This window comes from Hydractinia symbiolongicarpus, chromosome 11 (assembly GCF_029227915.1).
Source record: "Hydractinia symbiolongicarpus strain clone_291-10 chromosome 11, HSymV2.1, whole genome shotgun sequence".
In the NCBI taxonomy this organism is placed as follows: domain Eukaryota; kingdom Metazoa; phylum Cnidaria; class Hydrozoa; order Anthoathecata; family Hydractiniidae; genus Hydractinia; species Hydractinia symbiolongicarpus.
In genome coordinates this window covers 26,427,976-26,454,396 of record NC_079885.1, presented here as the reverse complement: position 1 = coordinate 26,454,396, position 26,421 = coordinate 26,427,976, and the positions used below count along the sequence as shown (strand labels likewise).

The following is a 26,421-nucleotide window of genomic DNA, read 5'->3' as shown; positions in this document are numbered from 1 at the left end:
TTACGATAATACCCTGAATTACAGAAACCTCGCTTCCTGCTAAATAAGCGCTCCTGTGTAATTAAGCGCCCCTTTAATGGCCGAAATTAAATAAGCTCTCTGCCCGCTTATTCATCATTTACGGTAAATTAAGAACGTCTCAACAACATTTATAGGCTGCATTTTGAAAACGTTAAGAACATTACAAACCTTTCTTCCATTTCAATGTTCGTATAACAATAATGTCTAAAGTAAAAAATAAAAACATTTTAAATTTAAAAGAAAGAAGCTTTAAGTCGATGTCTTCGAGATTGATCTACAAAATTTGGAAATTCTATGATATATACAAATCTTTTTATTTAAAATTGAACTTCTGAAAAATTTTATTGAATGTTTCAGTATTTAGGCGTTATTCATACTTTTTCGCTCAATTTTTTGAAAATGCCGACAGTGGATGTTTTGATAAAGGCTAATCTAAAAAAGAAAAAACATTCAACAAATGAGTAACAATAATACAAATGTAGCAAAAACTGAGTTAACACCATTTTATTTTATTATTGTCTTTTTAATGATTTAAAGAGAGCATTCATGAAAAAGAGACAAAACAATACTTTATGTGATGTAGAACGTATATAATTCTTTATTTAACAAGATAATTATAAGATAAAGTAATTATGTACCAGATATAATTATTTTATCATTTTGAGTAAAACATTGATAGGAATAGTAAAATTTGGTTTTAATAGGATATTTTACAGTATTTAATTCAATTTGCGTTAGTGTCAATCTTTTGCGTAGCGTGAAACTTATTATTACAAATTGCCATTTTGGGATGTTTGTGCGAAATAATTAATGCGATTCACACATAATTTCCACCCTTTTTTATTCAACACTCTTTTGTTCTCATACTTTTTTTATATCTGTAAAAGTTGACAATGGACATATTTTCAAGAGTATTTGCCAGGGACGGTGGTTGGAGAAGCCCCCTGTTCACATGAATCAATATTTATTGAAACTCTAAAGGGCAATAAGTGTATTTTTTGCCTGGGAGGTTTGTCCATACACAGCATATTTATCCCTTATTCATCCCTCCATCCAATTTAAAACCATCAAGACAGAAAAGTATATAGTGTTTACAACATATTTCACAAGCAAGAAAGACTAATACAAAAATTATGATTACTTTAAAAAATATTTGATTTTTTACTTATACTCCTTTAAATATATTTTCGTCCAAGTTTAAACCTGCTTTTATTTTAATAGGGTCACGTTTTTTTATAAGAACGTCTAAATTTCAGCAGATGCTTATGTTTTTATTTTTACACTTTTTCGGCGTCAAGTGTTCCTTAATTGTAATATATTTAGCAATTGTAGACTCATTATTTTGTTCTTATAGTCTATGAAGGTATTCAGGTTGAGTACGTAATGTGCTCTTAATTTTTGGCAAAATCTCAGCCTAAACGTTCTTATAAACTGGGTTCTTATAAAAAAACGTGTACCAAAACAAACCCTAAATATATAAAGTCAAACGTCAATCTTTCTAATTTAATTTATTTTCTGTCGGCGAAAAAATGGCAACATGAACTACCATTTGCCTGCTTTAAGTTGGCAAACTTGTGTTTTACGTCGGCAATTTATATCATGTCTGTGATAATATGCTACTCTATACACGAATACCAGATAAATTCAAAGATAAATTTATTAGAAATTAAAAATAAAACTTTCGTAGATTTAAGTCACATCCAACTGCAATAAATAATAAATGGCGAATAAATATCGACGTGAATCAAGTATTTTTGTTAACACCTCGGCATTAGCCGCGGCCAATTGCAGAGTGTCGACGTGAATTAGAAAGGCTAACCCTATATATATATGTGGTCTGGATTTTATCAGCTTACAGAAAAGCATATATGTACGTGTTTCAGAGTCAACGTGTTAAGGTAATATATATGCCATTATAACATTACAACATAGTATATAAGTGGCCAATCACAAATCTTGGAAATAAAGTTTAAAACGGACTAGTGTACTATGGTTTACCGCCTGAATTTTTTAACCTGCCAATTTGCGTTTGAGGTCTGAAAATATAAACAGCACCGTGTCATGATGAAATATGTCTAGTAGCTACTATATGATGAGGTTAAGTGTAGCTAGGGACAAGTGATTTAGGAATTTGCCAAGCAGGTTTGACAAAGTGCCCAAATGGATAATTAAAACACTTGTAAAACAAAATAAAAAGGGGGTAGCTACCTACGTCCAGTTGGCCAACTATTAACCCAACTAACCTAACTTTGCTGGTAACTCTAACTATTCTATAGCTTGGTAACTAGACAAAGACATGTGCAGATCAGCTAAAAAACGCCAGCTAGTTAATCAAAATACAATAATTCTTGCCTGATAATTCTCATTCAAAGTACACTATTTTTACCAGCTAACATCATATCAAGTATACTATAATATAAACACCAGCAAGCTAACCCCAAAAGAAATTTCCGACAGGCACAGCAAAAGGACTATTCAATTCAGTCATAATTCAAAGTGCTTTTCGTCATAGTCCAAAGGGACTATGATTTGGTCAAGGAACGGGATATACTAGAAGGTCGTGAAGATCAGATTATTTAAAACCTGCATCTATATTGGCTAGTCAGGTAATAACGAAAAAATCAAAAAAAAGTAATAAGAATGGCCAGGGTCCTTACAACTGCTTTAGCCTATATGTCACAGCCCCGTATGTCCAGCCTTACTGCGCTGTCTCTGTCTATCTCCCTCTAGGCGATTTTAATAATTCCGCCTTCCGTAGCAGTCGTCGAAAGTCAATTAGTGTTATAATCGAAAATTTAGTATTATTATCGAGGATTTAACATGCAACTCTACTTTTTAAAGACGAAACCTGGAATAAAACGAGGGTTATTCCCTCTAGGTTTACAATTTGGTAGGTTATAAAATTTAAATTAGCCAGTAAAGACAGTTCAATAAAAATAGTCGTATCTAAAATAGCAACAAAATTTTGGGTCAAAAAATAGCGGGACATGTGATAACAACAATTACCTGTAAGAAACATAGCGGGACACGCTATAGCTACATGTTTTATCATTCTTTATGCCGAAAACTGGTTTTGTTCGTAATTGCGAACAGCCCACTGTATAGTTATTTAAGATATCTCATACAGAAGATGTGTCCCGCTATGTGTTTGAAAAACACATCACACATTATGTCCCGGTAAGTGCCTTCGCGCTTGTATTGTTGTTGTTGTTGTTGTTGTTGTTGTTCTTATTGTATTTATTTGATCTACTTTTTCATCGGTTATTATAATATTTTCCCATTTTGCTTAACATAAAAAATATACTTAATTTTTTTTAGATGAAATTGGTTTGAATGATGGTGCTGTGGTTAGTGTGAATTTTGTGTGAATTCTTGAAGCAGAGAGAGGGAGCATATTGACCACTCTTTCTACTATTCCCATCGTAGTTTAAATAAAAATTTTATTGATTTTTGACACAACTCTAGAGCTATTACAGATATACAAAATTGCATTTTAGATGCCAGGAATTCTGTTCTGTCTTGATGACTACCTTTGTTAACATTTCAGAGCCTAAGTTAGTAGGCAAAACAACAATTTAAATAATTCTGCATAAAAATTGTTCTTAATAAAACTTATAAAAACATGCAACTTACATAGTTTTAATCAACACGCAACCCAGTATGAAAAATTATGTTTTAGAAAACCTCACTATAAATCAAAATTTTCTTCTCATCTTACAAGACAATTAAAAAATAATTGATCCTGGTTTTGTTTATAATTTTAACAAGAACTTCCTATTGAAAGGTTGAATTGTTTCCTAATTACATGTTTTCGAATAGAAACAAAAGATGATAAGTTACATGTATCAACTAAGTGAATTGATGTTTTGCTTGACTGTGCTGTGAATAACATAACATTTTTTGAAAACATATTAAATATATAGTTGTACCAAAATGGTAATATACATTTTAAATTCATTTTTTTAAAATGTTTATATAAATTTTCTCAGTTGTGTGGGTAGCTTCACAAGAATAATTTATGTAGGAAAAAAAAAAATTCAAAATAAATTTTATTCTTTTGAATCTGTTTTTTATAGGTTTTACCAGAAGAAAAAGAATGGATGCTAGCTGCAGCTCATGGAAAAATTGACGCATTAAAAAAGTTACTGGAAAAGCATCCAGAGTTAGCGAGGAAAAAGGATTTTGTAATGGTGAGTAGCTTATTTTTAGTAATTAATTATTTGAATAATTCTAAATTTTAATGCTTATATATATTTTTTCTTGTCTGCTGCCACAATATGATCACGATATTGGTATGCTCTTCTTCACAGGGTGTAAGTATTAAATTCATTTACTTATCCTTTGTATTTTGTGCTTTGATAGTGTTCTGTTTGGAATAAAAGGAATGCGTAGAAGTTCCATCATACAAATTTTGTATAATGAATATGCCTTTTCAGTTGATTAAAATTAAATTATCACAACACATTAATAAGTTTGTTATTTGCTTGTTCTGCATTCTTCCGGGAGTTGTTTAAGTCTAGTACCCAACAAGATATGCTAAGCTTAACGCCATGGTGTGAAGTTTAACATCTGCTTTAACGAAAATGCATAGCTAAATACAGTATTGACGGTTACCAAATGCCTTCGGCTTGACACCATTGCATTAAGGCTTAATGCAACTTAACAAGGAGGTTTTAAGAATGAAGGTTTTTCTTCTGAGTTCAGAACTAGCTCATCATAAATAAATCATTTTCATTCTATCTGCATATTAAATGAAGAAGTTAAGGGTTCTAAACTAATATCAAACTCATTTTGAATTTTCAAGTTCCAAGTTGTATAAAAGAATGCTTTTCAAAGAAAAAGTAAACAAATGGAGATGTCTGTTAAAGCAAAATAATGTGTTTGATGCAAAGTAAATAGTGAAATAGATATACAAAAATAAACAGTCGTTAATATTTATTTAAAAGTCTATTCAAACCACTTTTTTGCCTTAATCTTTAGTAGCTATATAAGAATTTTTCAAAACAGAACTATCCCACTGACATAACGGTTAGTGTAAAATTAAGAAATATCAAGTACCGTAGGTGTTTAACATAGCAACAAACAGTTGTTTAAAATGGTAGAGGAGTTGAATTTGCTCCCAGATAAAGCACATAGGGTTAAGAAGAGCGTCGTACACAACTAAAAATTATTTTGTGCCAGAGCTACATGTTAATGCTATGCATTAAATTTGTCACCTTTTACTTGGTACTAGACTTAAGTAATAATTTTTGAGGAACTATTTTCATTATATATTTTGCCTAATATATATTATATATTTTATTTTATGTTTTGCTCTCATTGGCATATTCAGTATGTAAGTATTTTTCGTAATCTTTTTCAAAGTTTCATTTAAAGTAAAGTGAAGCCGTTATTGTAACTGTTTTATTTTGTTGTGAACTTTTAGACTGCACTTCATTGGGCTGCAAAACTTGGACGAGCTGACATGGTGAGGTTCATTGGAGGTGCTGGTGCTGATTTTCAATCAAAATCGGTAAGGATTAAATGTTCCAAACCGTTTCTTACTACAATGAGATATCTCTATCGCCAAACATTCTGTTTAATTGCAACACCACATCAAGCTTCAGACTATTAACTGCAACACTAAATGTTATGTTTGTGTAGCGTTGGGATTTTTTAATGATGTCAATTTCGTTGAATATATTGATCAAGCTAACTGTATTTCTTTTAGAGTAATATTTAATTATTATATTTCATTATATTTTTTCTCTTTTATGTTCACTTTGGAAACAGCATGTAAGTTTTTTGTTTTTATTTTGTACTTTCATTTTTTGTTATTTTGTCTTTTCAAAGACAATAAAATGTACTTAATGTTGGCAAAAGTCGTTGATCTAAATTTTTAATTATTTTCTCTTTATGTGCTGTTTCAATGATTAGGGGGTAAGAGAATTTGTCTATATGTTTTCTGATCTACCATTATAGTATTTGATCCAAGCCTTTTTACATCACAACACTTACATATAGTCACAGGTAGTTTCAATGGGGCACGCAACTCAAATAACGTTATGATGATCAAATGGCATAGCATGTTATTTGTATAGCAAAGTGTATTGTGTATTTAAAATTTATTTTTAGGGATATACACCACTTCATATAGCTGCTATGAGTGGTAAAGATCAAGTTATCACCCAACTGATCGAACTTCACGGTATGTTTTAAAATGTTAAAAGAGATCTCTTGTATTAATAGTTTAGCCACAACAAAAACACAAAAAACAAATTTAGGAATCTTTCTTGTTACTCCTGTAATGGCTAGTTGAACGTATTTTCTTCGTGCTAAAATTATTAGGTGTTAAAATGTCTGTCGTTTATTTTCTCACTGGCTTATTGCTAACAATATCCACAACTTGTCGTATCTTAGGTGCAAGTATTCACGCACGTGATCACAGTGGAAGAAAACCTAAAGATGTCGTCAGAGAAACAGTAGCGGCTGATGTCCAGAGTAAGAACTTGTTGGTTGTAGTTGTGCTTTATACCAATCTGAATGAGATATAAAGTCAAACTCTATGCACTCATGATTCTTTTTTCTAAACCTGCGAACCATTTTACTTAGCTCAGTGACCATGAAATGTTTTTAAAAAATCACGAAAAAGTCGGGTTTTATCCTAATGTCTGTCGCCACCCTGCAACTATGTTGATGATTACTTTGTATTTTTTTATTTTTAGGGAAATTGGGAAGATCGCTAATACTTGGTGAGTGAATTTTTTTTCTTATTCTATATATCAACGCAGTGGTGTATTTTTCTCTAGCGTTTAGTGTCAAAATTTAGAGTTGAAGTTAGCAGCGTATGTAGAGTTGTTTTCTTATTTTGCAAGTATTGATGTAGCTAGTCTACCATGTTTGTTTTGATCAGTAAACTCCCTGGATGTATGGAAGAAAAATTGAAGGTAATGAAAATTTAAAAGTAAAAAATCTGGTTGTCATGTTGTGAATCCGCCATCTTTCTTTCTGAAACCATATCTTCTTTGCTTTACACGCATTTCTTTCGTTGATGGGAGTTTACTGCATGATGAGGGTCATTTTTGTGATTATGACATTTGTTTCGCTATAGAACCTGACTGGATAATGTCTGATGCTATAGTGGAACGTAAAGCTTCTTTGCAGCACCAGCCCATCAGTTTAAAAATGCCATCACCGCGCGGAAGGCGTATGTCAAAGCCTTCACGACAGGAATCAGTGTCGTAATAACTTTTCCACCTGCAATGTTTGTCTTTATCACGTGGTCGACACTCCTTTGAATCACGTGTTTTTGTTTGGCTGGTAAACATGCAGTAAACTCCCAGTTGATGTCAACTTTCTGTAGTATGGTGTTGTCCTGTCTTCAATTCTTCTTACTTTTGTTTATTATATTTTTAATTTTTTATTTTTATCTGTAAAACATTTTTAATGCGAAGAGTGAAATTTATATATTAAAGAATTTATTAGCTATATAAAAACCATTATCATAAGTGTTATTCGTAAAACAAGTCCTTTGGTGTGTAGTAGGATCTAGTTATGTGTGTGTTTTTTCGATTTGACTTAAAAGCTGGTTTTCACTAAGCATTGTAAGGCTCACGATGATCATGATTCGTATTGTGTTATAGATTAAGGCATTTACCGTTCGTTTTAAATTAATACAAAAAATAGTTTTTATTTATATGACCTTTTTACTGACTTGATTTTTATTATCATTATTATTATACGTGTTATTATATTTGTGTAAAAAATGAGATTTTAGATGCGTATCATATAGGTGTTGTCTCTTTGACATGTGCTTTATATTTCTGATCAAATACAGTAAATGTCAGCTGACAGACTGGATCCTTAGAAGTTTAATATTTGATGAGAAACTTAGTTAATTATGAAGGTCGAAAGAGATCACTTCTGTAAGTTCTCCCCTTCTCTTTTAAAAGAGAACTAAAGAAAAAGCCTATATGTAATTTTTAATTTGTTCGCTTCTCTACATCACATCCACTTTGACTAGCCCTAAGATGCGTTACACATGATGATAATTTACCGAACAGAATATCCTTATCTACACTGTCATAACAACGGCTGTGCTACCCCTTTGACCTTAAAATGTCGAAAACAAATGCTGACCAAAATTTACGCAGTTTTTGTAGTCACACCCTAATAAACGATGTAAGTCCAACTTACCATTGGTTAGTTCTACGGTAATAAGTGAAGAGAAGTAAGACTGTTCTGCCACGAGAAAATTTTTCAGGCGATAGTAACAATTTTATGTCGATAAGTATTAATTTGCGTAACATTATTTGTTGTTACCAATAAAAATTTATCAATTGAGCATGTAAAGAATAGAAACGCAAAAAGTTTTGTTTTGTTGTGATAAAAATAATATTTGATGACGCATTTACATGAATTCAACAAATTTGAATTCGTAACTGTCGCCTGAAATTAATTCTCTGTCGAAGTGAAGCATTTTTGTATTGTGATTTAATGATGTTTTTAATTGGTGTTTTTAACCGTTATTTAATTATTTGTAATCTCCTATGACGTTACCTGGTTTTTTGATCATTTCCTGTTTTTAGGTCATTTTTTTGGAAATAGGAGTATGCTTTTTCTTTTAATTATAAATCAACGAATTATAAAATAAGCTTCTAAACCCTTACCCTTTTGTTTTGTGTTTTAGCTTAAGTACGTCGTAATTTTAAATTTAAACTTGTTATTATAAAAGTCTTATTACGATACATAATATTATTTAATTGTGAAACATTGGAAATAAAAATTTTTATTGAAAAGCATTGTCACATTTTATAACTACCTTCTACTTCAGAACGACAAGCCAATCAGAATTATTTAATAGAAACGTTTGATTTTATAAGAAATGACTTTTTCCTTTTCTAGAACCGGATTCTACGATGGATTTTCGTGTCACTCTCGCACCGCCGAGCCGTAAATTTCGCTCATTGTCGGCAGCATCTTCTGATGGAGAGATAAGTCCATCAAGCACACCTGAGGTTGCAAGAAAACATTTAAAGTCACTAGGAGCGAGTGCACAGCGATCTGTAAGCTCAAGATTTCATATTGTTTGTTTACAAAGCAGTGACGTGGGGATCGAAGAAGTGAGGGGGGTGCTTCATAATAACATCGTTTGCTCGCCCTTTAAAACCAATCCATTGTACCGACTTGCTTGAATTTCAACGCATTTTCCGGCAATCTAGAGGTTCTAATTGTCGAAATCTGTCTGTCTAAAAAAACTGTGGTTTGCCTTTGTGGAGACACTAAATTTCAGCCCCCAACAAATTTGCTTCCTACTGCACTGGCCATGCACTTCCTACTGAATCATAAGGGAGAATAGAATCCAAAATGATTATAAAAAGTAAAAAAACTAAGAAAACTTTCTAAAAAGCATACAAAAAGAATTAGCACACATTCTAATTACCGTACATATTTTTATGCAAGGAATAATAAGACAAATGACGAGATCATGAAACTGCTGTTTAAATTGTTTTCTGTAGAGAAATAAAGAACAATGATTTTTATTGTCGTTACTGTTTTAAACATTCAGAAATAGTACATATGCTTTGTTTTTTCCTTAAAAACAAGTCTATGGGTTTTGGATTTCCTATATCCTCCACGGTTCACCCTATTTTTGTTATCCTTTTTTTGTCTTGAACAATAACACAACTCCAAAAACCTCGCATCAGGAAACAAAGTCTGGGGACGAGAATGTTCAAAAATAGCAAAATATACACGACTTTTGAAAATCAGCCTGAAAATATTAACTTTTTGAAAGACAGAATTTTTTGCGTCAATGGGTAAATAGAGAAATTTCTACAAATCTGTTATTCGCAAAAAGTAACTTTGTAGTCGTTACAAAGAAAGTTTTCTATGTTTTAAATATAATTAAAATATTCCAAAATATTTTTTTTCTTAGATGTCATTCTTGAGGAAGAAGAAGAAACATGAACACCGGTATGTCTACATCCCCACGTAATATTTTTATGCGCAAAATAAAAAAAACAAAAACTCTTTTAGCGTTAATCGTCGCAACTTATAACGACATGCTTTCTTAGACTTTAAAAACGCAGACATTGCTTTCTTAAACAAAAAAGAACAGGTAAATTTCTGCTACTGCTATGATTGTGTGTTAACATCGATAACTTTTGTAACAGCGCTGCATGTTGGGATAGCAAATTAAATGCGTCCACACATGACAATATGAATTCTATGGGAATACAACTTTTACTTGTGCATAGCATAACATTTAGAATATTTTTATTTCGTTTAGATTGCGACCTGAGGATATTCAGCACTCTCCACAACTAGAACGTAAACATGAGCCACCAAGTACGCCCATCAAACGAGAATCGTCTAAGAAAAGCAACACGCGACCTAAGTCACAAGTTGTCGTTAATACGCAAGACTCAATTGTATCTTTAGGAAAGAGCACGCTTTCTTTCGAAATCTAACGTACCAATAACACACACTGTACACCGATGTTCATTTCGAATGTTTGTTGTTAATCGAATTCTTATCAGCTACTTTGAGACTGTGCCACAGCTACGATACATATTATATACATGAAGTCATATGCGTTAAACATTGATATTATAGCCGTCTGAAGCCGGCTAAAATGTCTCCAACGCTGTTACGTTCTCCACCGTTGTTGCGGTCTTTACCGTTGTTACGTTTTCCACCGTTGTTTATATGATCTTCACCGTTGTTACGGTCTCCACCGTTGTTACGGTTTTCACCATTAGTACGGCATCCACCGTTGTTTATATTGTCACAAGTTTTAACTGCATTTTTCAAATTATTTATAAATATTGAAAGAATTAGTTTTAAAATGACACATTTTTACCGCTAACCACATTTTAGTACACACGAGTAATACTACTAATTCAATCATTGGATATGGTGACGAAGTTACTAATTTGATAATTTACCGTTGTGTCAACAGCGGCGAGTTAGAACTTGATACCTAGTCCTTTTTAAAGTTATTAACCAAGTTCGAGCAACAGAGTAGTCCCCTGTGATAGTTGTGTTGACAAAGTTAAATCGTTTTAACTAAAAAAACAAACGATTTATCCAACTCAATTTCAGGGATTAAAAGGTCATGGATTGAAAGGTCATAGAAAGATTGTTGACCCACCTCGAGTTTACTGAGATCTTTTGAGATTTATTTTAATGGATAATATTATACTTGTAGTTTTTTTAAGACACTTAGAATATATTTTTGCTATTATTTAATGAAAATTTGATGTATTTTTATATAATTTCCCACAATTTCGATTTCGTGTAGCTATTTTCGCCAATGTACATTTATCAGTGAAGATGAATATGGGGAGAAGCTACATTTTGCTTCGCTTGAATACATATAGCTACGCAAACTCGTCTTTAATACTCGCTCTAAACAAATACTTTGCCAGAAATTGTTGCCTGATTTTAAACTTTCTTTTGACCTTGCCGCTGGCCTCAATGTGAAAAAGGGAAAGAACCCCAGCCTTGATCCCAGGACCTGTTGTCTCTGCGTATATGAGACGATATCACAACTGTTAATAAGCGTAGCGCCAGTGAGAGACAAAAAGCACTGAGAACGAGGTTTGCAACAACCCTCTTTGAACGAATTTGAATGGAAAATTTACACACTTTAAGTGGATTTTATTTCGCGGGAATTAAATTTCGCGTTTTTTTGGAAATTTGCGAAATGAAGCTCACGCAGAATATTTAATTAGGGTCGTTCACGAAATAGTGTAATAAACATTGTAAATCAAGCTTGAGTCAAAAAGGTGCTGAAAACAAGGTATCGTGAAGATGTAACGATGGCGACTTCAGAAGCAGAATACGAACTAAATGTATTGAAGATAGCAACGCCCTTGACAACTTTTTATGTTAAAAACATTTGTATGATTTGCATGGTTTTAAAAAAAATTGTATTCTATTTATTAGCTAAATTTTATTTTTATTTAATTTTTCATCATGTGGAGTCCGCAAAAATTAAAAAAAAAACGTTATCCGCGAAAATTAATCCACTGTACTCGCAAAGTTGCTGTTCGTAATTTAATTAAAATGGTGCCAGCATCTTACGTAAAGAAAATGTTAAAACCTTTTTTAAACCAAAAGTTTTTTAACTTCTCTTTAGGGCATCTTCGTCCCCAGGGTTCTCTTTGTCCAAGGTTATCACAGGATACTATCAAATCTATACAATAAAACAATATTCCCTAGGAATGAGGTTGCCAACAAAAATACTTTACCAGGAAAATCAATCTAGCGTTCGTTTGTTCAAAAAATTCAGTGAAATCTATTTTTATAGCGGATGCCATCGGGACCTCAAAATAGTGTCCTCTACAAGGTTCCAAAATTGTCTGGACTGCTTCAATAACCTGCTCTTAGGCAACCTCGATCCCAGGGCCTGTAGCGTTTTTTTTATGAGGATAAACTTCTTGGGTTGGCTCTTGGGTGTTGCAGTATAATGGAATGGAGCTGGTTTGTGAAGAGAAAAAAAACCCCTAAGAAATATATATTGTAAACATATTATATATCTTTTATTCAAAAAAGGTGAGAAACAGATAGGACTTACAAAAAACTACGTCGAAATTTGCTTGTGTAAAAAAAGTAAAAAGAACTGTCTCTTTTCTGCTACTAGCTTTTAGAAAATTCCACATCGGATTGCAGCGATAAACAGGCGTGTTGCAACAGATCATAATGACAGGAAAAGAGCAACAGCAGTTGAATATCATTTATAAAAAATTAAAAATGTTTTTTATCAAAACTTCAACATTCTTGGCGGAGGACAGGAGGCACGTAAAATTCGTATATATCGTCCTTGCCCTAAGTAATTCCTGTTTATACTGTAACCATAACAAACAAAAGCGAAAGTGGTAGCCATATTTAAAAATCGCAGTCGACTTCTGAAAAAACATGGAAAATTTCGCGACAAAGTACTTACTACAAGAGCAGAGGTGGAAAGCAATACTAGCTAGCTAACTAACTAAGCTAAAGTAGAATGTGACAAGTATACATACAAACAAAATCGCAATGCCAAGCAAAAACAGATCGAGAGTTGTGGCTCCACGAAATCCTAAATTAGTTAAAGGAAATGTTGATGAAGATAAGGTATCCCCTATCTTCCTGTCTATCCTAGTTACACAGTTTTTTTAACGAAAATTATATTTATCGAAATAATAAAAGCTAATAATAATAAAGAAAATTTTGTTTACAATAAATTAATTTCTGCCATCTTAAAACAAATCTTTTGCAAATGCAAAAACCCTTGTTGGGAAAATTTTTTTAAACTAGTTGATTGTTTGATAATAAAAATGTTGCAAATAAAGTGTGGTTACACTGCGCAAACTTCACAAAATGACCTGCTGCAGTTTATTTTGTTGCAGTGAATGTTTCTGCAACATTTTTTTGTCATAATTTTGTTGCATTGCGCATGAGAAATTGTAGGCTATAAGGTCCATTCTTTTTAAAAGGAAGAAAACGCAACAAACTGCATTCACATAACAATTGTTTGTGTCTCCAAGTCTTAACTAATTAAGCACTCAATGTTTTTGTGGTAATTTAGCTAACCCACAAAAATTTCTACCTGCCTAGCTTAGTTGCTTATTTACGAAAATTCGGTCCTGGTAAAAAATATAACACATCAACTTTCAGGCTAGAAAATAATTACTTCAGGATAATAATATGCTATAGGGATACTCCATAATTTTAGACAGAAAACTGTCCAACAGCTTCTTAAACACTAGAACATTATAGTAAGGTAGGGTAATTATTGCACCATCTCACAAAACTTTATTTTTCTGCCCAGCACAATCGACTTAAAAGCCTTTGTTATGATTTCGTAAAGGCTATGGTACCATCTTAAAAGTAAAAAGAATTGTTAGTTCCTCACTGCCTTGTTCTGCAATTTTTCGCCATTTATTGAGCGTAACAATTAGCCACAAAATTAATTACTTATTATGCCTGTAAGGAAAATTATTACACTGTTAGGCATATACCAACAACTGCATCATACGTAAATAATACAACTAAGCTCTTAAAAGAACACAATAACTTTCTTATAAATATTTTACACCAATAACCTTTTACAACAGGTACTGAAAGGTTGTATATTGCAGAAGTCGCCGATGACATGCTTCAAAAATGCTTGTCACAGGCACAGTTTAACATAAAGCAAAACTATACCTCCTATATATTTTGGCTGTATTGTTAGATTCTTCACAGAGGACTGACTTATTGTCTGCTGTGTCATGTGGGAGAAAGAACTTCTGGACTTCTTTTTAATACAATATACAATTTTATTACGGATCGAACGACACCACAGTATTTCTGTAGCCTGAATGATTTTAGTTAGTGATAGGCTGTAGCTTAAAAGAACACAAGTATTCAGAAGATGTTATCTACTTATTGTTTACATCTAAAAAATAAAAAACGTGTTTTCCATTGTAAGCAAGTTAATAAAGCACACTGAAATAAGTTTAGCCATACAACTTGGCCTAATTAAATTGTCTAGGTCAATTGGATTGAACCTTGACATTGGAGCATAAAGCATTATTTGTAGTTATCAGTTAAATACTTGAGTTTGTATTATATATTTAATTAACAATTATGGAAATGTAAATGTGCTTAGAGCTAGCTACAGCTGAATTCTACTTCCATTTTGTAAATTAAGGGCGTAATATTTAACCTGATAACTACCCTCCCTCACTATACATTTTATTTCTTACCTTTGGTAAGTAATTAAATAATTTTGCACCATGCAAAGGCAGTGAGGATGCTCTCAGCTTCTGCATATTTACATGCATAAAGTGAAAATACAATTGTTTTTTTACAACCTTTTATTTTATTCAGCACAATATCAAATTCAACTTTTTCAAAAGCTTTGACGAAATCCAAAAAATCACATCGCATTTTCACTGGATTCCAAAATGTAAAAATATATGAAATGCTTACCAGTATGGTCTCTCTTTGGTACTTCACAAATAGAATGAAGCACAAGCTAATTATACTTAGTACTCTAAAAGAACAAAAATAGCAACGGTTTACCATTCACCATTTCTTCATTTGTTTTCGACCATACTTTCACAATTAATATGGAGCACGGAGGTGATCAATGTGAATGTTGATATTTAGTAAAGAGTACCAAAACAACAGTTTCTCTTTACAGTTTTTTTCCTTTATTATGAATTTTTTTTCAGTAAAGTAAAGCAACAATCTGGAACAGTTTTTGATAAATATCAAAATTTTATCAGTAACAGTAAGGCAACATTCTTCATGATCAAGATTTCATTAATTAAGGAACAGTCTGAAACTATTTACATCTTCTCTTAATGGAAGCAGAAGGACGCAACAACTACCTTCAAGTACATCGAGTAACTGTCTTGTAAATGTACCATGGTTAAGCAGTCTGCAAGCTGCCTCTTGCCAGGAAGCTAGTAAATAACTTTATGCTCTTCTACCATTTTCCTCAATTGTCCAGCATCAGCTCGCAGTCTTGGATCTTGTATAACACTACCAAGGTGATCCTTTAATGACTTGCTGTCCATGTAACAGACAACTTTGGGTGTATGTGGTAAATTAAAAAATTCTTTTAGCAGATAAGCATGTATTCAACCAACATCAGCAGCATCAGCCATTGTAGAAGCCTCTGAAGCTAGTGGGGATTTCGTATATCTTGCAAACTTTCTTGACATCCACTCAATCAAAGCCACATTTTTATTTTTTACAGTGAACACCAACCACTCTCCTTGGGTTTCACCGCAATTAGTTAGCAGACCTAAAGCTTCCATAAGCACCATCTTGGCGTGTCTGAGAGGTTGTGCAAAGCAATTGACCTCAAAGGGAGAAATTTTTTTTCAGTAAGTGGAGGGTCACGTATTGCTTTTCTGTCACTCTCAGCTTCAATCTCTTTCATTCTCTACACATATTGATCTTGATTAACATATATTGAATCACCTGTCTCTCTCACATCCAAACTAAGATATTTAAAACAGTCTTCTTCATGTTAACTGATTTTGAATATGTTTTTTAATACATCCTTCACTTTCGTGTGCCATAAACATGTGCTACGATACACAAAAGCATCACAATTACCCCAATCAGTAAATTCCCTTTCATCAAACCACAAAAATAAACATGCTCAAATTCACAACCAGATTCATCAATGCCTCTTGTACAGGATTGTACCATTCTCGAGGAGCATCAGTTAATCCATATAAACAATATAAACATCGCTTTGGCTGCCACAGTTTATTTTCACAGTCATATTTCACAGATTTTTTCCTGTAATTCATTCCACCTTTTAATATGGGAGTAATTAATGATGTTTTAGGAGGCTGTGATATATCTCCATCATCAAGACACTTCCTCCAAAAAAATATTGAGTGGTATGGTAAGACAGGTCGTGCATCTTTTTAGTAGAATTGCTGGGAATCTATATGGACCAGCTGCTGAAGTTAGTGAAATTTCATTAACTGTGAATGCTATATTATGTCATTAAAGTTTATGTCGCCTATAATATTATTGAGCTGGTTTGTGGTGGTGAATGGATAACCAATTTTTCTGTTAATTCCTTCTTCTGCGAGATAAGTAGGAACCGTACCTGTCGGAGACTGATTTCTCATAACTGTTGCTAACTTTGAAAGATACATTTGTTTTTGAATGTTCGAAACATATAAAGTAAAAGTAGAAAGAATCTTAGTGGTTGTTTTCCCATTGAATGAACTATTCCAGTCTTGGCTGAAAGTGCATAATTCAATCCTTCCAAATTAACATCTTCATGATGAACGTTGAGTAAGTCAAAACGCGTAAGATATTTACGTTCTGATTGAGTGCAAATTTTGTAGGATGTAGTAGGAGTGTGCGGAGCCATGGCCATTATTATATGATTAATATGACGAGGCCTGTCATAAAAATATTTTGCTGTATTTTTATTACAAATTTCAATATGCATTTAAAATCAAAAATGACTATGAAGATCAAAAAATGCATTAATTTCTTTTTTAGCAATGTCCATCTGCGTTTTTGATGGAAATGTCTCTCACAACACAGGAGAGATTGGACAAGACATATGAAATGCATGTACCAGAAATTATTGAGTTGCTTGACATGTCAGAAATGACACATCAAAAGGTATGTTTTATTAATAATTTTATTACTGATGTGCATGCAGTTCCATTAAAAAATATTATTTTTTTTAGCTCTATATATAACGTTCAAATCTTTTGATAATTTTAGAGTACAATAGTTGACCTTGGATCACCGCTTTTTCAACCTTACCCATCTGAGATTATTTTTCAAAACTTTGAAGCTCAACAAGTGTACAAGATTCCTCTTCAACTTCGAAACAATGACCAGGTTTGGATTGTTTCTAATTTTTATTTTATTTGGTCAACCATATGAATTTTGCAAGTGGATTTATTTGGCTTGATCTCATAAATAATGGGTCGATATCAACCACTATACTGTTTTATGGGCCATACCCATAAAACAGTAGTTTGAAATATTTAAACAAAAAACAGTAGTTTAAAATGTGAACAAGCACCAAAAAACAGTTCCAAGAAGTATTGGAAAGGATTTTGTCTAATTCATGCTATGCATTAATTAAAAAAATTATTTTATTTGAAGAAAATAGCAACAATGTCAAGTTTTATCATTGATTTAACTAGATTTACTACCAATATTCTGTCTTTGACATAGCTACCTTATTTCATGAAATTAACAAGTCAAGAAATTAACGCAAATTAAAATATCGGTCATGAAATTAACATGGTTCAATTATATTAATTTGAAAAAGGTATTTAATTAACACAGTTGAGCAAGGTTGTTTTCAAAAATGCATTTAATTAACACAAATTTGATAATATGCGATATCAGACGCATCAAAAAATACGGTAACAGTCAAATCCAAGGTAGTGATGAGGTCTCCTCTATTACAAGGCGGTTTGGAAATCGAAATAAAAGTTTTCGTTGTTTGGAAAGACAATGTTAAAAATTTAAAAATTTTGGAAGAAGAAGTGCTTTTAGTTAATTTTTCACTTGGATCAGAGTATGAAGATGATACAAAAGCTATTTTAAAAAAGATTGTTGAAAAAGAGAACACCTTTGAGCTATTGTCCGATGAGGAGAAAATAGTAGAAAATTTCCAAAAAAAATTGCATTTTTATGTTTTTTAGGCTTTTATATATTGTAAAAAAGTCACCAAGTCTTTAAATTAACACTGCATTTAAATAGCAGTCACTAAATTAACGCAACTTTTGAAAAACCGTGTTAATTTCATGTCTCGTTAATGTTAGGGAATAAGGTAGTTAACCTACAGATTGTCTATAAAAAAACTTCAAAATCTAGAAAATAGTTAGGTTATCACAAAAAATAATTGTTCAGAGATGGTCTTAAATGTAAGTTATTGTTTTCATCGATCTAAGAGACAGACAATTTATAAAAAAAAACATGGTCTATTTACCCAGTGCTGTTGATACTAACATTCTTCTATTATCAGTGAGACTTCTATGCAGAAGGAGAGTTGTGGTACATAAAAAGTAACATGGCGTGCAATAATCATCACACCTATACAAAAACGATTTATGTTTCACATTCTGAAAATTAGCTTTAAAATAAAATTTTGGAAATAAATTGCAAAACGAACTTCTCATTTTCAATTGCTTGATTTGCAGTAAAACTCCTTTTTATTCATGTTGGTATTTCTCCCTGTTGCTGCAATCCATTTTAACCTGTAATTGCTGAAATAAAAATGGATTACACAAAAATTACGAAAGAACCTGTTATGCATTTCTGTTACTAATGGTCGCTTTTCATTTGTTAAATAATTAGGATGCGTTTAAATAATATAATGATTGTAACAAAACCTTTGCCAAAGTTTCCCAAAATGTATATGAGAGAAGAGTTTTTGTGTGCATTCTTTTACAACTTGCTTTTTTCAAAAATAAAATTTAATTTTGGAGTGACCCAATTTTCATGAAGTTGGCATGTCCTAATACTTTTCGAAGTTTAAATCTTGCAAACTTCAGGAAATAAAGATTTGATGATATATTGTTTCTCACTATATACAGTTTTACAAAGGGGTTTTAGAAGTGCAAATTCACTTATATGTAATATGAAGTTCTGAGTAAATAAAAAGAAAAAAAATTAGTGTAAATTATTTTTAAAATCATTTTGTGAGATTTGCCAAAATTTATTCCCTTACGGTGTTCAGCGTGTGAATGCAACCGCACGGCTTTACAATCACGCTTGCTGTGTCATGATAATAATGGATCTACATTCCTTATATTTCATTCCTTATTATTAAATAAAAATTAACATATTATTATCAACGGATTAGCTCACAAATTAAAATCACCAAAATTTGGTTATGAAAATTTTGGTGCAAGAAAAAGGTTGTTAGCATGTGTTGGATGTTTTTGTGTCTTGATATCCAGGTCCAATGCATAAAACATTTTTAAAATTTGACAGTTACTTTTTAAAAATTTCAATTTTTAGGTTGCAATATTAGTCAAAGTCGTACAAGCAGAATCACCATACTTCAAAATTATTAGCCCACCTGATGTTGGACATAAAGTTGCTCCTGGAATGGACATAATTTTTGTAATTCAATTTACACCAGATCAGAAAAAGGTATAATGTGTTTACGAACACCTAAATGAAGGCTGAACTATTAGTCATCTGTATCACTATTTGTGAGCATTGGAAAATTGAAAAGTATGAATGATATTTTATTTCATTTTTGAGTACTCTTCAGATTCTTTAGAAAATTATGACAATTGTCTTTACTAGTGCTAATACACAAAGCACCTTTTTCAAGGAAGTATTTGTTATCTGAAAAAAAAGTTTTTAAAACTGCAATCGAAAAATCTCGACATTTCAGAAAATCATTATTTTATTAAAAATTTTAGAAGTCCCAATATGCTAAAGAATAATTTGCGTCATGTGTCTTGTCACTCTGCAAGTTGTTTCTTATGTATGTTGCTTATTCTGTACAATTTTGCAAGCATAATTATTCATGAATTTTGATTTAAAGAGAAATTGTGGAGGCTAAATATTTTTGGTGAAAAATAATGTATTATAGCTATAAAATTGTGACAAGTGTGTTATAAAAGAAAAAATAAGAATATGTAGTCTGAAAATAACCTTTCGTAACTGATTATGTAGAAAAAAAATTTGCTGCCACCTTTAAAGATATTTTCTAAGCTGTTTATCAGAGAAAAAGAGGAAATAGATCAATTTTCAGCCTTGCCGTTATTCTTATTTTGTTTTTTATTGTTCATCATTTTTCAGGTTTATTATTTTTTTTTTAAAAAATTTTTTTATGGAAAAATGAAGTTTATGTAAGTTAAGTTTAGCTATGATTTACAGTTATAATTAAAAATTGAATTTTAAAATTTTAGAATATTCAATGATTTTGTTTTCCCATATTAATCAGTCCTCTTCAAAGTTCAGTACTTTTTCAGATTATTGCTAATGGCAGAAATCTTTAAGCCACAGGGCTGCTTGTTCCTGTTTAGAAATAAAATTTTGTGAGTAAATAAAAATGTTGTGTATGATCCACTAAATTACAATGGAAACAGATGTGCAGACTCCAACTGATGGAAAGACTCGCAGAAATTATGAAATCAATCATGATCTGACAATGACTACATGTTATTTATAAGAAACATAAGACATAGGTCTAAATTCATAGATATGGGACCCGTCCTGAATTTATATGTAGAAAATAGATCTGAAAGTTATGAAACAGATTGGCTGAACCCAAACAGTTCAGTGCTTATTTTTAGATAAATAATAGAAAATGCCTGGGTTCTTTGAGAAATGATATTTTATACATAAAATGAAAAGTGCTAAACAACTTTTTAAGTTGTAACTTCATCACTATTTACATTTTTAGATGTTATTTTTGAATTGACTTGTATATATGTAACACCTTTTATTTTTAGATTGTCTCGTGACTTTATGTAACAACAATTTTTGTCTTTCACAGGATTATAACCATGAGGTTATATGTATCACAGAAAGAGAGAAGTTTTTAGTTCCTGTAAAAGCGATTGGTGCTCGTGGTATTTTGGATTTCCCTGATGAAATTCACTTTGGTTTATGCCCTGTAAAGGTAATACTTTGGTCATACAGTTGTAACAAGTATGATTTTATATGTTGTTCACCTGATGCAAGTCACATGTCAATGTTATTTTATGTTTAGTATAACTTGTCTAAAACATTGCTGGTTCGAAACATTGGAAACACAGAAACAAAATTTAACTTACTTGTGGAAGAGTATGTCAAATCATTCATATTTTCAGCTGTATTGTTACCAGTCTTTCAATCTATGTAAATTTATTGCAAGTTTGTGCACAAGATTGGCAAGATAATAAAAGCATATGAATATACTAGTTGTTTTGGGCATGTTGAACAAACAGGCAAAATAAAAATCAGAAATAATTTTACTGATATGGTTTCTTTTTTTTTCCACAAATATATTGATCATGTGCAATGTCATAATTACAATTGTATACTTAACTTTGAACAAATCTGTTAGATCTGTTGATGGTTGATAATATGTTCTTACATTTTGTTCAATTCTTTAAGCATAGACCTTCACATGTTTTCCAAGATAAAACAAGAAACCCTTGAGTTTTAACACTCGTCAGAGTAGAAATTAATTAAAATTAAATAAAATAAAGGTAGTTGCAAGGCAAATGTTTGGCAGTTTTTATAGCATTTGCAAAAACAATTAGGCCTTTTTTAACTCACATAAAAATCTTCTAAATATTTTTGTACTCTAAAGGTCTGCAGAAAAGGGATATTTTAGATCATAACAAGCAGGATCTATCAATTCTTGATGCTGAAACAGACGTGATAACTATGTGAGGTGTTGTGTATATAGAGGGCAGGGTTTTATTAACCTTCATAATATTTGAAAATACTAGAGAAAGCCTTGTGAAGCTTAAAAGCAAATCAAAATCTTTTTTTATACTTTTCCATGCCTTTTCATGAGAGAGCTCACTTGCAGCGAATTAACCACATAATTGTTTAATTAAAGGGACACATTTAAGGAATGTGCTTAAACCCCTAAGGTAGGTTTCCGTACGACTGCATTTTCCGCTTCAGAAAAGCTTGAGAGCAGTTTCTCCTAATTTTGAACTTAATAGAAATTAATTTCCCACTTGAGAGAAAAAATGTTCAAGATAAAATTACTGCTGTAAACAGGAAGATAGATATTGTAAACAGTTGTTTACAATACCTTGAATTTTAATTAAAAAAGCAAAAATTTGCACTGAAAAAGTCAAATGAGTTCAACTTTTTTAGAGAAGTTATGGTGCATGTTTTAACATTGAGATATCTGTAATTTTACTTAATTGTGCATGATTGTGGAAGAAACTTCTTTGGAGAAAAATAATGTATAGTTTTTGTTTTTATTTTTTAAGAAAAAGAATATATATATATATAGAAAACAGTAACTACTCCAAAGGACATTTCAAATTTTTAAATACGCCGACAGACAAAAAATTGAAATTTTTTATCAGTTAGAAAACAACAAGACAAAAAAAGCATCTAAATCATTTCTCTTTAAATGGATGAGTGCAAATAAAAAAAAGTTATAAGCAGGTCAATCCCTTGGTAATAAAGACACTTTTTTTTTTGGTTATCTTGAAACAAAATAGTACTAGTTTCATGTTTCTGAGAAACATTTCCAATGAATTTACGGATTTTTTTTTCATTTTTTTTTAAAAGGTTCCAAGTATTAAAGAATACTGTAATAATAAAAATTACAAAAATGTCAAATATTTTAATTAAAGATCTAAATATGTTTTTATATTGTTTTGATAGACCATTTAAAGTGTCACCAGAAAAAGGTGTTTTGGACGTTGGGAAAAGTATCCAAGTTGAGGTGGGGTTCAATCCCCAACAAACTGGAGGTTGCCAGTCTCATCTCATTATTCAGTATGAAACAGGTAGGTCTTATTCAAAAGGTTTTTTTCTTACCATTTCCAACTTTCATAAAGTTATGAATAAAAAGAATATCAAACTTGAATTATACAGAAGGAATATGGTAATCTGTTATGAAATGTTAATTAATGTTCCACTACTACTTGCCTCTTAAATGCTTGATATACCGCCCAATATGCTAAGAATGCTTTTGAGAGGATAATATTATTATAAGAATTTTTAAGAGAAAGAGAAGAAAATACATTTTTATTGTTTTAATTGTTATTTATCAAGTTATGTTTCCAAAGTGAATTTTTATAAACATGTCATCTTGTGCAAAATAGGCACAAAGTCTTTAATTGACATCTTTTAAAATAAAGGTGAAGAAGTATTTGTTGGTTTGTATGGTGATTCGTCCGATATGAACGTACGATTGGATAAAAACACAGTTCGTCTTGATAACACCTACATTACTAGTGCATCTAGAAGGTAGGAAAAATTTATTTACCTTTAGTAATTATAAGGTGGTAATGAGGATAGCAAGTTTGAGATGTAACATATTTAGCCTTAGTTTAATACCAGTACATGGTATTTCTTAAAATACATGGTATTCATTGAAGACCTTAAAATACATGGTATTCATTGAAGAATTTTAAAATGAAACAACAGGCTGCTTTTTCGTCATTTTTGCAATATGGATGGAGAACCTCTCCATCCATTTTGAAATGATGAAAGCATTCAATGCTCTGCATCCAGAAAATTGCTACTTTTGCACACACATAGGCCAGACAGACAACGTTTAAAGTCTGCTAGTCTCATTCTCTTTTGTGAATAACAAAATAATCTACGTCCGAGCCCTAACAGGCCACAAAATTCGTGGTAATGGGACATACTGGCATCAGTAACAATTAGCACATTTCAAATAACCTAAGATACCTTAAGATCCACACACAAGTCCACCCTGAACATTGAGCACTGAGATTTGACAAGTTCAAAATGTCTGAATTTCATATAGAATTAGAATGCACAATTACTTGTGGTGGTGACCTTTGGAATTAGTTGTCTTGTCCTAGTATATTTTGACCAAATAACCGAAAATCCTAAGTCCTAAATCTATATTAAACAATAACCTTTGACAAGTTCAAAATGCGTAATTTCGATAAAATAGCCTATGCAATTACTTGTGGTGGTTAAAATTAGCTTTCTTGTCTCAACATATTTCGACCATGATTTTAGTTGTATAGTTTAGCTTTGTATTTCAAACTTAGTATTAGATTTTCATAAGAGAAATAGAGAGGCTGAATTATAACAGACATATTTGAAAAAATATGCAACTTTCTTCTCTGATTTTAAGAGCTTGCATGTCATTTTAACTTTGTACATTTATATTTTAGATTATTGACATAAACAATAACATAACATGTTTGTTTTACATTTTTAAAGAGATTCATGTTTTTTCTAGGACTATCTCCTTGTCAAATCGAAGTAATTTTTTAGTTCATTTTCAATGGAAAACGTGTGCAACAGCTATCGAAGAAGATCAACAGCGACAACTGTAAGATACCGTTGGCTAGATACAAATACACATTATACTTGTGTATTATTTTTACCATTGTGTAAATTATTTTTTAGATATTACAGAGAATTGAGTTTGAAAGGAGTGGAAGAAAATGATGCATTTTTAGAAGAGTGCATTACAGATCCTCTTATGAGAGATAAATTCTCACTTGTGACGCAATCTATCAAAAATAAAATTCAAGTATGTGCTATAGATATATAAATTAGTAGGTGGTTAAGTAACTATTATTAAACTTTTTGAATATAATAAACAACTAAATGTAAACTATTTGTTAAATTGAAAAAAAGTAGTTATTAATTTCACTTAATGAAAGTAAAAAAATTGTGTAAATGAAATAGACAACAACTTAATTCATGTGATAAAAGTAACACAGTAGTTTTTACATCATACACTCATTATAACATAAGACTAGCCTATTATACCAATTGGAAATAATAGTAGTTTTGTGTCACACATGAAATAAACCACTTCACAAAGATTACGATTTTTTTTGATAATCATGTTTATTTCGATAATCTTATTAAAAAAGCATAAACGAGCCATCATTAAACACTTGGAATAACAAAAACAGTTGTGTTTTGAATTTGGAAAATGTGTTGCACATAAACAGTTTTAGCATGTACCTGTAATTTTTTTTTGCTTTGAAAGTTTAACAAAAGCCAGGTTTGTTTATTAAAAACTCAATTGATAAATGTTTATTTTAGATTGCTGCAGATGATCAAATGTTTTATTCAGATGAGAACATTATTGTTGAACCTATTGTAAGTAATATAAGAGCTTAATTATTTGACTTTAACTGAGAAATTCTTAATTTAAAAAATATTTTACCTAAATGCTAACAGTGGCAATCATTCCATCTAATGTGATAGGTAAACACTAGGACACGATTGGCAGGAAAACTGAATTTAAGTAATAATGCTTTATGGTATATATAGAAAGCAGGGAATAGAGGTTGAGATGTTTTTAGACAATTTTTAAGGATCTGAAGTTAAAAATAGGAAATGTTTTTTCTACCATTGAAATTGGATTTGTCAGCCTTTTCTATTCAAATTTATCTTATCCACATTGAAAATTGCAGAGTAAAGTGAATTAGGGTAAATTAGAAAGGCCATATAAAAGTTGTTTGTCCAATAGTTTTCTTCTTAACATAGGAAGGAGATATATGGCCAAACTCTTCAATTGACATCAACATCATTTTTAAACCAGAAGAAGCAAAATGTTATTCTAGAACAGCGTATTGTGACATCACTGGTCGAGAAAATAGACTACCTCTCAGACTTCGTGGAGATGGGATTGGACCCAACATTCAGTTCTCTTTCGATACGTTAGATGTGGAAAATGTTTTTGTTAGATCTCAACATTCCTATGAGGTCAGTTTTTTAACTCAGACTCTTCACACATGCTAATCATACTTATCTTTCTGCTTTTTTGTTTTAAGTTAACCAACTTAGGTACATAAAAGATAGCACAGGATAAAAATGTGTTCAATTTGCAATTCTTAGGTTTTTATTTAGTCCTTCTATAAAATCTTTTCATTATTTTTCTTTGTATTTTCACAGGTTGTCATTGCTAACAAAGGTGATATTGATGCAGTGTTTTCCTATGTACCCTCGAATACCTTGTTTGGTCAACAATTTTCTTTTTCCCCAAGTCAAGGCATTGTTCGTGCTGGAGATCATCAAGCTGTACAGGTAAACAGAAGCATTATATAATTGTAAAAGCAGTAACCAATTTAAAAAGGTTTTAAAAAATCAGTCTAAAAAATTATCACTTGTCTAGATTATTTTCAATTCGTCACACCTTGGAGAATTTGCAGAATATTTTTATTGGGCAGTTGAAGGCTCATTGCAACAGTTCAAGTTCAAGATCAGGTTAGAAACTGCAATGCTTTGTTGAAACGT

The 26,421-nt window shown here is 31.4% G+C and overlaps 3 protein-coding genes across 3 annotated transcripts in view; all 3 read left to right on the top strand.

Annotated features, from left to right (window-relative positions):
* The window catches only part of LOC130614616 (uncharacterized), a 28,433-nt gene extending 24,109 nt beyond the window's left edge, over positions 1–4,324 (top strand). The window contains exons 6-7 of the mRNA XM_057436051.1: positions 3,340–3,368; positions 4,098–4,324. Coding sequence (XP_057292034.1) covers positions 3,340–3,368; positions 4,098–4,262 — 194 coding nt within the window. The 3' untranslated portion in view covers positions 4,263–4,324. The remainder of the gene's footprint in view (positions 1–3,339; positions 3,369–4,097) is intronic.
* A 1,727-nt stretch (positions 4,325–6,051) lies between these two features.
* Positions 6,052–11,359, top strand: LOC130614618 (uncharacterized). Its single transcript, XM_057436053.1, has 6 exons — positions 6,052–6,208; positions 6,421–6,501; positions 6,726–6,752; positions 8,905–9,065; positions 9,938–9,975; positions 10,292–11,359. Exons 1-6 carry the CDS (start codon positions 6,163–6,165, stop codon positions 10,470–10,472), a joined length of 534 nt encoding a protein of 177 aa, XP_057292036.1. The 5' UTR covers positions 6,052–6,162; the 3' UTR covers positions 10,473–11,359.
* A 1,541-nt stretch (positions 11,360–12,900) lies between these two features.
* The window catches only part of LOC130614608 (hydrocephalus-inducing protein-like), a 53,799-nt gene continuing 40,278 nt past the window's right edge, over positions 12,901–26,421 (top strand). The window contains exons 1-14 of the mRNA XM_057436044.1: positions 12,901–13,119; positions 17,014–17,139; positions 17,245–17,364; positions 19,504–19,638; positions 20,999–21,124; positions 21,215–21,288; positions 22,843–22,967; positions 23,322–23,430; positions 24,404–24,496; positions 24,574–24,700; positions 25,225–25,281; positions 25,672–25,890; positions 26,080–26,211; positions 26,300–26,391. Of these exons, the coding sequence (XP_057292027.1) occupies positions 13,042–13,119; positions 17,014–17,139; positions 17,245–17,364; positions 19,504–19,638; positions 20,999–21,124; positions 21,215–21,288; positions 22,843–22,967; positions 23,322–23,430; positions 24,404–24,496; positions 24,574–24,700; positions 25,225–25,281; positions 25,672–25,890; positions 26,080–26,211; positions 26,300–26,391 (1,613 nt within the window). The 5' untranslated portion in view covers positions 12,901–13,041. The remainder of the gene's footprint in view (positions 13,120–17,013; positions 17,140–17,244; positions 17,365–19,503; positions 19,639–20,998; positions 21,125–21,214; positions 21,289–22,842; positions 22,968–23,321; positions 23,431–24,403; positions 24,497–24,573; positions 24,701–25,224; positions 25,282–25,671; positions 25,891–26,079; positions 26,212–26,299; positions 26,392–26,421) is intronic.

Excerpts from the sequence above, each read along its gene's own strand:
- LOC130614618 (XM_057436053.1), top strand. The coding sequence starts at position 6,163 with ATGAGTGGTAAAGATCAAGTTATCACCCAACTGATCGAACTTCACG. Across the intron at positions 9,066-9,937 it reads GAGCGAGTGCACAGCGATCT|ATGTCATTCTTGAGGAAGAA; the intron begins GTAAGCTCAAGA and ends TTTTTTTCTTAG. Across the intron at positions 9,976-10,291 it reads AAGAAGAAACATGAACACCG|ATTGCGACCTGAGGATATTC; the intron begins GTATGTCTACAT and ends TATTTCGTTTAG.